General features: G+C 38.2%; 1 protein-coding gene across 1 annotated transcript in view; it reads right to left on the bottom strand.

The window, feature by feature from the left end:
• Positions 1–16,520, bottom strand: part of poln (polymerase (DNA directed) nu) — an 87,254-nt gene that overhangs the window by 9,691 nt on the left and 61,043 nt on the right. The window contains exons 23-27 of the mRNA XM_014021028.1: positions 15,041–15,151; positions 13,872–13,950; positions 13,427–13,494; positions 11,960–12,021; positions 8,995–9,062 (exon numbers count right to left, since the gene is read on the bottom strand). Of these exons, the coding sequence (XP_013876482.1) occupies positions 8,995–9,062; positions 11,960–12,021; positions 13,427–13,494; positions 13,872–13,950; positions 15,041–15,151 (388 nt within the window). The remainder of the gene's footprint in view (positions 1–8,994; positions 9,063–11,959; positions 12,022–13,426; positions 13,495–13,871; positions 13,951–15,040; positions 15,152–16,520) is intronic.

Here is a 16,520-nt window from a genome sequence, read left to right as displayed (position 1 = left end):
TAATTTAAAAAGTTGCATGTCTGCACTCATTTGACAAATGATTTTAGGGGAGCAGGGGGACGYTGCATGCACCATGACTTTGGGTTTATGTACTGAGCATGGACTAGAGACCACAACAAGAATGGCACCAATTTTACATTTACACAAGCTTTACGTAAGGTAATTATGAATGTTTCCAAAGGGGAAAAATTAGCACTAATTGCTTTGATAGAATCACTTGCTCAGAATTTTCTTTTCTCGTTTCTTTTAATGCATTTAATGAGAATGTTATTGCCACCTATTGRTCTGGCATGAGTATTTCAAATTTATTTTTGGTTTGTGAGGGATTTTTTTCTCAAACGAGGAAAAAAAAAAAACATTAATAAAACAAAACTATCTGGAGTAGTGTAGTCAGGGCCTCTGACCAAAACTTCTGATCACGCCCCTCCCCTAACACTCCACGCCCCTCTATGTCCAACCAATACTCTCTTAATTTGCTCACATCAGACGCCAGCTGATGGTGTCAATTGCAAGGAAGTGCAGTAAGAAATTTGCATTCTGCTGCAATGGAGCRTTGGATYGGATGGGAGGTGGAAATAAAGTGCTGAGTGTGCTTGTGCATACTTTTATAATGAATGCAGAGTTACATTTTGTGTGCATGTACAAAGCCTGGTCACACACAGATCATTTGGCTGTTAACCATTCTCCCAAGACAACATATTGAAGCACAGCGAGAGTGCTGATCCCCACAGTGGAGGAGAAGGATGACAGSATGGTGACTACAGCATGAATCAACACTGAGCACCTTCCTTTCTTCTCCTCATTCCATGACTACATCTCCTGTTTGAATTAATTTTATGGATCAGTCCTTTTCTCACCGGAGCGGGGAGTTCTGATTGGTTGAGGGTGATGGGAGGGTGGAGCTTTCTTGCTACGGTGTTACACTGACAGAGAACGTTAGAGCCTGTGTGTGTGTGTGTGTGCGATTATGTCACGTTGTGTGTGTGTCAACTGAGGCGAAGATGGCTGTCAAATACTGTTTGACATGAAACAAAGCCTCAGCTCTCTTGCTAAAAGTCAAGTATTATCTAATTTAACACAGCCGCTTTCTACTTGTACCTATAAACTGTTTATCGATTCAGTCAAGTAAAACGTTTTGAATACATGACGGTAATTTGTAATTTTATAACTTTAAATTTACACGATTAAATATGCAAAATTTTACTGTCCAAAGTACGACAATGACTGAGTAGCTGCAGTCTACCCTTCCCACACTTAATCCAGGTTATTGGGGAACAACTTGGGTAAGACGTGACTACTAGCAATACTTACAGATGTACAGTACATAACTGAGCACAAACAGCAAATAAACACCTGAAACCATATGTAGAGCCCGTGCAGCTTACGTCAGAAGTCATGTGATCTTTGTTTATTCGTCGTGTTGTATGGAAAGCTTTGTTTTATTTTTATGAATGCCGTACGATTCCTGATAAAAATTTAAAATTTCCACTGAAATCAGCAAATTTTCAGGTTTGGCAAACAATTACATTATTTTCTCTAAAACGTTCAAAAACAAACAAACCACATTGGAGATACACCGGATATGTTGCAACTATAAGTTGAATGTTTCGTGARGGTCTTAATCTGTGTCTCAAACCAGGGGTTGCAGCCCAAGTAGACCATGGCCCACAGAGGCCACACCCTTTGAAGTGCAGGTCGGCTGAATCTAACTGCTGTGAAATGAGACGGTCTAGTCTTTGGATGAAACATGCTTGCGTGACCACGCACTACCCCATTACCATGATCTTACATTGTATATCAGATCACCCATGAATATCTAAAACTTAAAATGCATTGGCGCATATCTTTTCACAGGAGTTAGSTTTAGCTCCAGCATCAGTACTTGTGATTGCATTTTATTTAACAGCATATTGCAGCTAAGTTGCTAAACAACATATTCTTTGGTCCAAGATGACTTCACAAACTCCACCTTTGAGATCTCTGAGATATCGTCGTCTGCAAAGGACATTCAGATGCATCCTTTGTTTTTGGGGTTTTGTCGGCACCATGAGAAGGAGCCCATGAAATGGGACAGCCTTTGTCGTGGTGCAATGACATAACCAACCTACAAATGTGCACTACAGAGGACAAAGCTCTTGGATTGAGACACAGCCTTAGATTTGTTCTGCTGGGGTAAAGCCACAGCCCTGGCTCTGAGAAGACAATAAAACTGGACGTTTTAGAGAAAATAAAGGTAGTAACAAACAGATTGGATGATAGATTGCCTTTTTGATGGGGGTCACCCACCGGGTGCCTGAATCTATCTCTAGTCATGTTTTGGCTTCCCATTGAACATGCCTTCACTTGACCCTGACTGTTCCTGCAGATGAAGACAGGTCCTGATATCCTGCTCTGAGATTTAACAACAAGGCACATTTGAAGGTTTGATGTGTGGTGCAGTGTGCCCACAAGTTCAGGGTCAAACTTTAGAACTGCAAGAGTCTCCCTCTAGTCCTTTTTCTGACAACAATATCCGTACAACCACGTGTATGAGCGCTATGCTAAACGTATACAATACATGAAAAATTGCTGTCCATTAAGGCGGAATAAACACTCTTGGTGTAACTGTACGGGCTCTATTGGCATTCATATCCCAGCTTCCCCCGTGTGTTTTTTCGTGCGTAGAGCTAAAAACTCATGTAGCAAATGTCAGAGTTTCTTTAAAGGCTTACTTCATCGCCATGGTTCCACTGAACAACCAGCAGTAGATTCAGCTTCGCACTACGATGAGCCTGAGCTGTGTCATCAAAACATTTGTAAAAAGTAACATTTCAAGAAAATAAAAACACCAAAAAAAGTACAAAAGATGAAAAAGAGAGAAAAAAATCTATATATTTGAGACAAAATCAGAACCAACTATCCATGCATTGCTGTACTTTTTCTCTCCTCATTTAATATCTGCAATCCTGAGCGACAACAACACAATACACCCCTTCCCAGAGACTTATCCTCTCTAAGATCCCATCCATTCCTTCCCCATGTTTGCATGTGCCCCAGAGCCTTGTTGCACAGCTTTAATTACTATTTAAAGCTTGAGACTCTGTTTCTATTCCAGAGGCCTCTGTGGTGGAGAAACAGACTGGTGCCAGGTTGCACATTACGTTTGGTTGTGTGTGCATGGTTGCGATGCAGAGGACTTTGAGAGATAACCTGAGTGTGTGTGGGTGTGTGAGTGGTACGAGTTGGTGCAGACATAAATTACATGTACCAACGACAGTGCCGTCTGGATGATATTATGCCTGCCAGTCAACCAACTGTACAATGCAAACAGCAATGCAAGAGTGACATTTACCATAGTGTGTAAGGTGCCTGCCCTGGAAATGCATAGAAAAACACATACACACATATATATCATATATAATATAAAWATATATAAAGAAAAAAACAGCTTCTTTTAAAGATAAACATAAAATAAATGTTTCTTTCAACAAAGAAGAAAAATTGTAATATTTGCATGAAACGTGTCTTTGAATGCAAATAAAACTTTAAAGGGAGGAACTCGTACCAAGATTATTATTTTGTATAGGTTTACATTATTTTAATTTGTCTTGCTTATTTCTTATCTAAAAAAGAGGGTGTGAAGTTTAAAAAAAATAGCAGCATCACAGCTCTTTTTTCTGTTAGACCAGCATTTTTTAACTCATTGCGGAGTCTGAAAACAGTCATACCATATTATATAATTTTTATTTAATTTTCTTAAGATCCTTGGATTGTTTTGAATAAAAACTAATTTTATATCGAGATAGCAAGGTGATTATGATACAAAAATGAACAGTTCTTGTGGCGCACCCTGTTTCATCAATCATAGTATTGCTGTTGTGACACTTGGAGATGATCTTTAACAGAAACGTGTTGATCAACAGTCTATGTAATGCCCAAAAGCATTTGAAGCATTAGTACATATCAAAATCCTGTGTGTTATTACAAATATTAATGCACCAGGTGAGAAAGGTTAGATTCACAGGTTTATCCTGTTTGGTGCCCTTAAATATCTTAGTACATGCTTGTTTACATTTGTATCTAATTTAGGATTGTACAGAACTTTGTTTACAAATCGATACCAAGAATATCTTAAAATCTACCTTAGTTAGATTTTGACTTATTTACTATCTGTCCAGTTTAATTTATTGCTTTCTTTTCCTTTTAAGCTTTTTTCCTCCAAGTAACATTAAATAAAATAGTCTAAAATGAGACTTGTTAACCTTTTAGTCACTGAGCCAATCCAAGACTTCTAAATCTAATTATATAAAGGAAATTTATAAAAGCATCAGACAGTTCTGTTTACAGATAATTTTTCAGAGTAAAATACAAATGGATGGATCTACTTTAAACTTGTTTGCTGCTGGAGGCTTAAAATAAGACGAACAACTTGCTTTGGGACACTTTTGGAAAGGCTTCTACAATTTGATACCATATTTTTATTAGACTAAAATACAAAACCTAAAAGTAAGTGGTGCTGATCTTTGTAAAACCACCTCGACACAGACAAAGTGAGATCCTTTTTCCAATCTGGTGGTAGAATGTAAAATCTGTTGTGAGCCATTTCTGCTGCTGGTTTGAATGTTTTTCTTTGATCCCGACAACGATCTAAAAGCCCTTTCAGATATCGTTTTTTTGGGGAAAATAAATCTCTATCCCATGTTATGAAGACAGCCTTTGCCAAGACTTTATGCACTAGGATCAATCGCTGGAGTCAAAAAATCTCAAAATATGGACTGCATGGCTTGAACTAGTTAAAAGGCGAATTTGAATCGTAAAGATGAAGTGCACTGACTATGATGCATTTATTTCTACACTGAGAAATGTATGTTTTCTACTTCAAGTGAATGCTGACCCCCTGTGAAGTCTTACCTCCTTTTAAGACTGGTCTTGTATATTTAATGTTAGAATGTAGTGAATTATACTAAAAATCAACATCCGAAAAAAACATCTACTGTAAATTTAGTTTCTTTCTATTCTTTCTCAAATATCCTGCTGATGTACAATCCAAAAACAAGCTCACTATTTTTCTGTTTGAGTTTTACCGTGCTTTATTCATGGCTAAGGTTAGAGCGTGTCTCCTTTTTGTTTAAAGAGCTTTAAATACCAGGAAATTAACACAAACAGAGCGGGATAAAGCTAAAGCTTAATGTGAGACCTTTCACAAAGATGTCCATAACAGAGAAAACAAACATAGGGAATATCAGCACTTATAAAAACCACTTTCCTTCAGTACAATTGTAAAAGAAAAGGGTCTTGATGCACAAATGTTCAGCCCGAGGGTGTGTTGTGTTACTTTTTGATGGTGTGAGGGCAAACACTCAGGCATGAATGTGAACTGCGAAACATTTTGGTTTAAATCTTTCCTTGTTATTTTTTCTTTTCATTTACTGAATGAAATAAAAAATGGGAGAAGATTAAAATCAGTATTATTTGCCTCAACCTCCCCATTTTGTTGCTATATTTTCTGTGAAACTGTAAATAGCTGTATCCACTGCTAACATATTGTTTCCTGTGACCTCGCTGGTCGGAACAGACCGGGTTTTGATTTTGTCTCTGAAAAATGGTTGATCGTTCCACCGTTATGAAGATGAGGAGGAGGAGAAGAGTGAGGGAGGAATGTGCCACATTGGCAGTTAACAAAGAGAGGCAGGTGGATGGGGGTGGAGGAGGTCTGCAACAATAGAGCGCCATAGTTTGGACTCTCATTTGTCTGTTTGAACACAAAGACAGAAGGACTCACGCTGGACTGAAACCACGAGTACCATGAGGGCAAAAGCACTTGTAGCACAACCGTGTCTTGTTTTGCTGTTGCTGTACAAAACTGGTAGTTTGTTGGGTTTTCTTTTCTTACATCTCCTATGAAGATTACAAATGTTTCACTTTTCTCCTGTACTATCAACTGTATGCATCATAAGCATATCTACAAAGGATACCACAGTGTACGATATATGCTGCGACCCATTGCTGTTCTGAAAGGTGGAAATTTGCCAAAGTTGGGAGTAACTGCTGCGTTTTTAATCCTGCTATCGGATATACATGAACCCAACCATTTCTTGTATTTTATCCCTAGTTATGTTTTTGAGGGAAAATCCTGCCCATGTGCCATCGAATCAAGCAATAAGTACAACCAGACAAAACTACAAAGTACCGAAAATCTATCTGCAATGATTTTAGTAAAAACACGATATGCTGCATTGATATTAAATCAATCTTTCTGCACCAACTAGAAGCAGTGATGCCACCTGCGTACTGGTAATTATGACTCACTATATCAAAACCTGGAGGGAAGTTTGAAAAGTGTTTCTTTATTTGGTTTATTTTCCTTTGAAAATGTTTTTTTAATTATCTCAAAGCTGAAGTGCACATGTGACTGTCTGAATATTTGTACAGAAGTAATTAAGAAATGACAAAAAGGGAATGTGTGATGCTAAACAATGAGCAGTTCAAGCAGACAGGGGAACAGAAAACAGTGTAGCCAATATGAAAGTGTTTTCTTCTAGAGCACTATTAAATGTAGCTTTAATTCAACTGCAAATCTGCAAATCTGACAAGCACATTCTGCGTTGGCTCAGCAGGGTTCATGCAGGTTTCAGTAAGTTAAATTTAAGACCTTTTAAAGACCTTTTAAGACCATAAGGAATGACCAAATTGATGTGTTACCAGAAACATACGATTGGTCCCARRAATTTTAACATAGAAACCTTTTATTGCCATCAATTTAGTGATTAAGAATATTTAATTTTAATACAAGAACACTAAATTATTTTAATAAAATGGTCATATCCATGAGACCTTCATATCAACTGCTGTGCATCGCTTCCAACTTAGTGTAAAAACCACTGATATGAAGCCAAGTCTCATTGAAAACACACTTTCCCATGTTCAAACCACAAGCAGCAGACTTGACTGAACTTCTTTGTTTTTTTGGGCAGGTGAACAAGCTGCTGTATGTGAGGGGTTGTAGTGGCAAAGAGGTCAAAAACATGGAAGTAAACTGCCATGTTTTGCCTGCAGTTATCAGAATTTGTAGCCTAACCACGYACCAAGACCGGTAGCAAACTTAGCATTTCATGAAGACAGATTGCACCAACCTCTGATTACAGCGCTTTACTTACTTTATTTATGCAGCCAACGCTTCTCTGGAATGATCGAAAGTAGGGATGAAACGATACGAAAATTTCAGCCGATATTGATATCCGATATAATTATTGCTGTTATGGCCGATAACCAATATTTACTGATATTACACAAACACACAAATTATATTATACATATACACACAAACACACTTGGGTCTTTTTTTGATACTGTAAATAAAGAACCAGACCTCTGACATGGCTCTACTTCAGTTATTCCTGCTGCGCAGCATCAATATCACTATCATGATCAAACAGATGCTGCTCAACCAACCACCTCCCCTCCAAAACAGAAACACAAAGATAAAAAGTGGGAAATCAATATCGGACGTTAGTATCGGCCCAGTTTTATATATCGGACCAATACCGATATGAATGCMGATATATCGTGCATCTCTAATCTAAAGTAAAAAAAAATTAAGACTTGACAAAATTAAATTTAAGACCTTGGATGAAAATCTGTGCGTTTTTAAGACTTTTTTAGGCCTAAATTTTTATTTTTCAAATTTTGGACGTTTTTTTAGACTTTTTAAGACCCTGCATGAACCCTGCTTAGTCAATCCACGAGCAGGAGTCTGCTGACGTCATAATTGATTGTGCGCAATACCTAGCTGTTCCTGACTGGAACCACTGCCGTGGTGGTTCTGAAATCGCGGTTGGATCCATAAATGGAGACAAATTTGGCCGAGACTGAACCGAGGAGGACTGCGTACAGGCACGCCCGTGGAGAGGGGAAAGTCATATTCTCCTGCGCCAACTCCCAGTTAAAAAGAAAAAAAAATAGTTCTACATATAAATACACGAGTAACGGCAGACACTTACAGAGTCAGCATCTTAGCCGTGGTCCTGTAGAACTCTGTCTTTGTCCAACACTAATGCATTTAGACTGAAACTGTCCCGGCTCGCCTGTCTGCTTAAACTCCCCCTAAGAACAACTGTCAAAGTGCTGCAGCAGCTTGAAGCTCTGTTAGCCTGAAGCTCTCACACTGGCTGTAATGCAACAACACACTCTGCCCCGGAGTCCGGTCATGGCTGTTGTCTGCTGCCAAGGAAACCAAGCYGCACAAAGCACAGCAGGAGGCAGACGTAAAGCTGCACTGAGGGGAGGTCAACCAGTAGACAGAAGACTGGAAGGAGGAACTGATAGATGATGGATGGAGAAACTAAAGGGGGAAGGGAGGTAAAATGCTACCAGGGGAACTCTGCAACTGATGCTTTTAGGTTTAATGAGAAATTTGAGAGCAGTGGGACTCTCCTCTATCTTGTGAAGTGGGACATGGAGTAAACAGTGGTAGTGGTCCACTCAGAGTGGCTACAGAGGGGGGTGTTAATGGAATTGAACAAAGCAGGGTGAAAATACAAAATGGGGACACTGTGGAACTCAGTTCATGTCCAAAACCAAGCATGATGTGACTGACTGAGCTGGTGAAGTTTACAGTATGTAGGCACAAACGACTTGAACCTCAGTCTGCAGGTCTGTTAGCTTTTAGTTCCCATTGTGTCATTCCTTTACAAGAACGCTGTATTATGACACCAGGATGACTATAATTATTGTGTTGTTTTGCCCTTTCTTTTATACTAATAAGAACTGGAACACTGTACAGATGTAAAGATGGGATCTCTTGCATCATGACGACTGAAACATGGATGTATATATATTGTATTGATTAAAAAGACAATGCATTAGGCTTTTACATGCTGCAACAGTAAAACGTCTGTTGTTGTTTTCTTATCCATACAACCCAAGAAAAAAAAAAAGAACGGAGGCCTGGTCAGAATAATTTATATAACAGAGATAATTGAAGCCACGAGGACAGAAGCTGCAGGGTCTACTTACACATCTTGAGATTGCAGGGGGATGCTCACATTGTTGCCCTTGACAACTGAGTCCGTAGACGTACCTTTCTGTTGATGGCAAAAAAAAAAAAATTTTTAGAAACATCACAGTAATGTGAACATTTTGGGATGTGCTTTGAATTTTAACTTAGCATTAATTTAATGAAACAAAGCTAAAACAGAATGTGGAGCCAAAGATGCTCTGGTAAGTTTTAAAACACATTGAATTAGTATTTAGTTCACCTTTTTTTTCAATCTTGAACATGCCGTACTCCTCGAGCACCGAGTGCCCACTTGCGCACACCAAGTCCCACGCCTCCCCCCTCACAATGAAATAACGAAGAGGCAGATTTCTACAAATATTTGTCACTTTAGCTCTGAGGCTCAAACTGATCTGGTGAGAAAAGTTTCTGATAAGTGAGGGCCCATCCACGAAATTCTAGAAATTTGAGTAAAATACACGTGACAAACTCTAGTAAAGGGGACAAACCTGCAAGTTAAAGGGAACTTTCCATGTGGTGGGCAGCACTAATGTAAAGATTAGTTGCACTAACCCTAAAGCACTAACTCAAATATTTAGGTCCCCTAATTCTGAAGCACTAACTCAAATATTTAGGTCCCCTAACCCTAAAGCACTAACTCAAATATTTAGGTCCCCTATTTCTAAAGCACTAACGCACTGAAAATTTTAGCAAAAGCTAATTCTAAAGCACTAATATGATCCAGTTAACACATGAAACATTCTTCAGAGTCAACATGAGACAATATTTACTGTGTGCAGAATATCGTCACTTAGTGCCCTTGGCGGGCCTAATGGGAGTCACCCGCAGGCCACATTTGGCCCGCGGGCCTTGAGTTTGACACGTGACCCTATAGATAAGTGACACACATATGAACACAATGTGTGACAGCTTTTACCCTCAACTGTGAACAATAATGTTGATCAAAAACATTAGAGACCTCAGTTATTGCTTCTAAATTTAGCCCATAAATTTAGCAACTGCTAATCCACTAATTTAAAAAATAGCAAACTGTGCCCACCACTGCCCGCCAATTACTTTTTTAAACTTATTTTAGTATAAAAATTGATTTTTATATTAATTGTAAACTTTAAATTTATGATTCAGTGCAACAAAATAAACTAATTTAAAAGGTAAAAGATAATACTACTGTACTTGTGCGATCCCTGACAGTAATAATCTCTCAAAATAAACTGCATGTACACGCAGTACTCTTAGAGTTTATAAAAGGACATGTTAAAACGCTGTTTCTATGCAGGAAATACCAGGTAGAGCTCAGTTATTATTATTATTTTTTAGTTATCAATTCGTATCAATGAGACAAGGAATGTGACATTTTGGGTTTAGTCTAAGTTAAACAGGAAATGCCAAATTTAATTACAATGCTCATGTGGCCCTCAGTGAAAATGAGTTTGATACTCCTGATCTAAGACATCAGACACATTATTCCTGCTTAAAAAGTGACATCTACAACAATCAGCAGGAGGCATTAGGTGACGTTTTAACAAGGCTTTGTGATTTGCCAGATTAATTTTCTAATCTTGCATGGATTTTAATTGGAGGATTGTATGAAAAGGGACATAAAAGAGTTTTAGTGTGGCTGCCAGACATGAGAAAATTCGGTCAGTGTGCCAGGAAGCCAGTGAATGTGTGTGTGATGCAATACAAAAGGGTGAGTGGGCTGCAGCCAGGGGAGCAGATAAAAGAGGAGTCCAAACGTGAAAAGAAATGGAGGCGCAAAATGAGATCATCTGCTTTAAACGGCACAAAAGCTTTCGACAAAAGATGAAGTTTAAGTCAAACTAAAAATATCAAATTTCATGGCATTTATTAAATGTATGACCCCCCCCCCCCCCCCAAGACAAAACGTCTCTGTAATTAACAACCATTAGTGGGTTACAAGTTCTTTAAATGTCATTCTTAGAAGATCAGCTGTAAAATGATGCATTCAGCTCAGAACAGGAAGTGAACTCAGGATGAATGTCTGGTTTGAGGAAGATGAAGACTGGGACCAGAAGAAATAAATGCAAAACCAGCTTTAATTGGCACAAACCAAGCATTAAAAACAAAAGCCTAACTTCTTTTTCTTCAGGCAACAGAAGCTCAACCAACATCTAACAACTCGTTTTATGAACCAAAAACCCACAACCTCTCTTCATCTTGGCAACGAGGCAGAGGAAACATTTTTGGTCTTAATGAGAAGGAAGGAGGACAACAAGGATGGAAAAAAGACAACTAAACAGAGAGCGAGAGAGAGAAACTGGTCCAATCCAGTTTCTAGCGCCTGCGGTTGCCCCCGGATACAGATGGAGTGGAAGCAAGAAGTGGGAGCTGCAGCTGCCTGGTTTCCATAGCAATGTGGATGCAGGACGAGAGGAGAGAGAAAAAGATATATTGGTTACAGGAGAGAGAAATGGGATGAGAGATCAGTGAGGAAAGAAGGATGAGAATATAGCAGGAGGAGGGGGGGTGGTGGCAATGATGAAGAGGCATAACGGTGGTGGAGAGGAGGAAGATGGTCTCAGGGTGAAGGAGGAGGGAGAAGAGGGAGGTGAAGCTCAGACATGGAGCCCCAAGACTTGCCACAGGAGACCGCCACCTTCAGGGGCACCTAGGAAACACAGGAGGAAACAAAAGGAGTCAGATCACTGATGTTTTACTTTTATTGTCCGCGCAGAGGTACAGCAGCAAGCAATAAACAACAGGAAGCAATCTGCAGAACTTCCTCTTCTTGGTAACATGTCAAAATATCAATAAGAGGCTACAAATAAACCGCTCGTCCTCTATTCTAGTTCTTATTGTGTACCCCTACGTTTCTGTTGCACTTGCTGTCATGGCAGCAAAACAAGAAAACTGCTTGGCATCAGCTAGTGAATAAAGACATTAAACTGTGCATATATTTAGGCACAGGACCACATCAGCTGCAGTTTCTTTTACTTCACTCACTTTAAGATGGACTCCCAGGTGATCGATGTGCTGCAGGGACTCCATGATGCTTCTCACCAGAGCTGCACACGTGTAGAGATGAATACAACTGTGTTAGGGTCACTCAGAAAAACTCATTGAGGAGGAAGATTTCTTTTTGACTTTTGAAATATTTTGACTACTCTTCTCAAACTTTACTCTATTTATTGAAAAAGCATTTTGACTTTACTCTCAATACATGGCAACAACTATCCATTATCTACACCCGCTTCTTCCTTTCAGGATCACGGGGGTCACTGGTGCCCATTTCAAGCTGTCACAGCGCGAGGGGGCGGGGTACACCCTGGACAGGTCGCAAGTCCATCACAGTACACGGAAACAAGGATTTACAATTTTCATGTTTTTCCCAAAGTGAGGCTGCTAAGTTTTTTAGACAAACATAAGAAGACCATACAGCTTAAATTTAAAGTTTATAATTTAATTTAATGTTACTCTACACACATTACAACATGGCACCATATTTTACTATTATATACAGTATTATTATATATTTGTGGCAGGGGTCTGCAACCTTTACAATCAAAAGAGTCATTTCTGCTCCTTGTCTCACTGATAAAATGTGTCCAGAGCCACAAAACAAGCTACAACTGTGATTATCAACTGCTGGTCCATGGGCCTTTTTGAGGCCTTTTCAGGAACCTTTACGGCCAGTGGAGGTGACATTATAAAGCTAAAAAATATATTGTGAATTTTATTATTTACTATTATTTTTACCCATCAGGACAAATGAAAAGACCATAATCATGTAAACAAGAAAATATTGTGTATAGTTTATAACAAATTTAAAAAAAACTAGTACAATTATTATGCAGTCTTCAAATTTTTTAAAGGTGATTCTAATGGTTTAGAGAGAAATATCATAGAAAGAAGTTGGATTATTTAAGTAAACAACAGACTAGCATGAGCTAATCAACGTGTTTAACTTTTTGTATTAGTAGTAATTATCACATATTTGCATACAAATAATTTCTGTTGTGGGTATAAAAACCTAATAATAATAATAATAATAATAATAATAATAATAATAACAATAATTCCATTATTTTTGGCCACATTTTCAAAGAGCCAATGTAGAGAGACCAAAGAGCCACATACGGCCCCAGAGCCGCAGGTTGCAGACCCCTAAATTAAGCGCACTGCCAGTGACAGCTGATGCAACAAATTTGGCCTTTTTTTTACATTGATTTTTTTCCCATGGCAAAACAACTGTTTCTATATCTGGCACCTTAGCTTTATTAAAATATATTTYGTTAATTATATATACTGAAATACTTACATTTTCCTTTGAGGATATATAAAATAATTTAAATTTGATTTCATAAAGAAGAAAAATCCTTGTGATGTGGTTTTAAATAAAATATAGTATTTTTAAAGTTTTTGATATAATTTTAGACTTGTTGCTTGTGAGTTTTTATGAGTGAAATTTACCTGCAAACTGCTCCACCTGGGAGTCCTTCACTTCATAAAGAAGCTCATCATGTAGTTGTGCTAGAAGCCTGCAGTTACACATTCAGGTATAAATATATAAAGCACAGTTACCATCAAACAGATGCTGATAATGGTGTATATTTGTTTATGTTCATCAATGATCCACGGTGCTCTGGTACAGTCATGTTCACTTATTTCTCTCCTAACTCGTTGGCTGTTGTTTCAAGTGTGTTTACTCTAGCTGAATGTTTGGCAGCAGCAGTGATTTGGGAGCCGTTTCTCATATCAACAAACTCATTTGGCTGGTAAACCAGTGAGGATTGCTTTATGTGGTCTGGAGAGACAAACTGTCAGCTCATCTTCATAAACACAACAAAGCTACATTTGGCTAAAGCAGATTGAGGAAGACGTACGATGCGTTTTATTAATATGACAATCAGTGTACCTGGCAGAGGGTGAGTCTGAGGAGGAGACCAGGTTAAAGATCCTGATCATGGCCATCTTACAGAGATCAGCAGCTGAACCTGTTCTCATATATAAAATACACAAGCAAACACACGTTTAACACATTCTAGTAGAAAAGTTTCACGCTGACCTGGGTGCTGACGTCATAAAAACCATTATGTGTCAAACCCTTCCAAACAAACAAGAATACAGATTGTTTTGATTAGAAAACATACAAAAACAGTAATCAATGTCTTCCCTCCAGGATAATTTGCTCAGAGAAGTACAAGTTTTAAATTTCAGAGGGAGACTAGCTAATGGCTAATCTGAGTGGAGATGACACCAAAGCAGATTACCACAGTCCCAAACAAATCCAGTATCAAAAGTTTTCAACACCGTTTCATAAACCTTCACACAACATTACATGATTATTGACCCTGAAGACTAGAGCTGCCTGATATATTGTTTGAGCATCGTCATTACAATGTACATGCCTAATAGTCACACTGCCGGTCCTGCGATGTAGGAGGCAAACTATATCAACAGTGTTATCTAAGGACTAAACCACTAAACTATATGTCTTTGCAATATCATGCAGATCTTCTAAAGACTGAGTTGGTTTACAAGTTTGTTACTAGTAAAGATCCATGTTGCCAAATTAACATGTTACATGCAACCAACCAAACTAACTATTTAATAAAAAAGTAAATACGATGTAAAGATCAATAATATATCATCATTTGCATGGACCACTATTCCATACAGGTAATGAACTGCAGTTGACTCAGTCTTCAGTGTATTAATACATATAGTTGTGTCTATTGCAAAAGTGACAGCACTGCAAAGGTTTATAAAATATCAACTGCATAAGTCCTTTGATAAAGATAGCACTGAGATGGCAAAATTCCCCTTGGGAACTGGCCCTGCTCAGACTATCGATTAGCTCATCTTCACTGAGAGTACTTTTGCCAGCAAACGGGTGCAAATGTTTTTAGACGGCTACAAAATAGTGTTCAAAGGTGGTAAAATCATCATGACTTACAACTATAATTATGTATTTTTATACATTGAGTTTAACCTTTGCATAAAGACATGAATCATATAATCGTTTAGTAACAATTATGGGGAGCAGATAATTTGAATTAGTGCTAAAATTGCCAGTGGTCCTACCCTGAACAACAAAGTTGACGGCCTGCCTTTCAGCCTGCATGCGGGTAGCCCAGTCCACAGAGTTGATGTTAGGGAGGTTCCGGCGACGACCCATGACAGACAGCACATAACCTAAATGAATAAACACAATATTTATAATATAATTAGTTATAGAGTAAGATATTTGTGACTAACTGAATTTCAAATACACATTTATTTTAAACTTTATGACTGTCTTGATTGACTTGTCTCTACTTAGCGTAACGTGCCTCAGGGGTGCTTCCTTGTTTACAGGGTGTGACTGGGTTTTTTATTAAACGTTATAAGGACATGTAATTGAAGGCCATTTTTGTCCCCTTGGAGGGTGAAGGAAATTTTGTGACTGATTAACTGAATTTAAGATCCAGTCTTGTATTTTACACTTTCTGATCATTGCAGCCATATGGTATAAAACAGAGGAACAGAGTCAGTGTGTTTTATCAATATGAGGCTTTTCTGTCTGTATTAACAAAGTTCGTTGCATTCTAATATAGGTACCGCTTCCAGGGGTGTAACCAGGAAGACAGATGTACACGTACTTTGAGAAGTTGATTCATCATTAATATTATGCAGTCTTCTCTCCTAGATCAGCCTGGAAAAGACTGGCCTGCTAGACTGGGTTGTCATTGTTTTTTGTTCTTATTAGATCCAGGCCTTCTCCACTCTGATGCCTGTGGCTTGAGCTGTTTATGGAGAGAGATTGAGATTAAATTTTTTAGAAGAGGATCCACTGGTTTTCTGCTATTTTAGTCAGATTTCCAATTTATTGATCACGATTTTGTTACAACGGGATGGCCCACAGTGCTGTAATAATCTTTGTGCAAATAAACATTCAAGGCTGAGGAATGGACCAGTTTTATGCACCTGATTCTGGTTCTTATTGTCTTATTGTCCCTGTTTTCAATAGGTACAAACTGACAGTGCTAAAGTTTATACAGTTGCATCGAGCTGTAACATAATTCTGTTTTCAAAGATTTTCCATGTGAAATTTAGAACAAAGTTCCATAAATATAGGTTTGGGTGTAAGTCAAAGTTCTACCTTAAAGAGCATGCATWCGGCATAGAATAAAATGGTAAATATAAGAGGTTATCCAAAATTAGGAAACGTTGCTTTTAGATCAGTTTCCTTAATTAAAGTTAGGTATTTAATTGTCTATAAGACATTCTTCACCTTGGGTCATTTTTACGCTGAGTGAATAAGTGTAATTTAAAAGAATGGCTTTATTAAAAAACACGTTGATAAAACATCATAGTTATGATATCAGCACACAAATATAAGTGTGCAATGCAAACAACTCATGTAGAAGACACACAATCCCATTGGTTACCAAAACACACATGAGGAGTGACAGAAAAAAGACCAGTATTGCTCGCATTCTAATGTGAACATAAACACACATTATCATATGCAGGTACACACACACACACACACACACACACACACACACACACACACACACAC

This window comes from Austrofundulus limnaeus, unplaced genomic scaffold (genome assembly GCF_001266775.1).
Source record: "Austrofundulus limnaeus strain Quisiro unplaced genomic scaffold, Austrofundulus_limnaeus-1.0 Scaffold276, whole genome shotgun sequence".
Classification (NCBI taxonomy): domain Eukaryota; kingdom Metazoa; phylum Chordata; class Actinopteri; order Cyprinodontiformes; family Rivulidae; genus Austrofundulus; species Austrofundulus limnaeus.
This window is presented reverse-complemented; position numbering and strand designations above follow the sequence as displayed.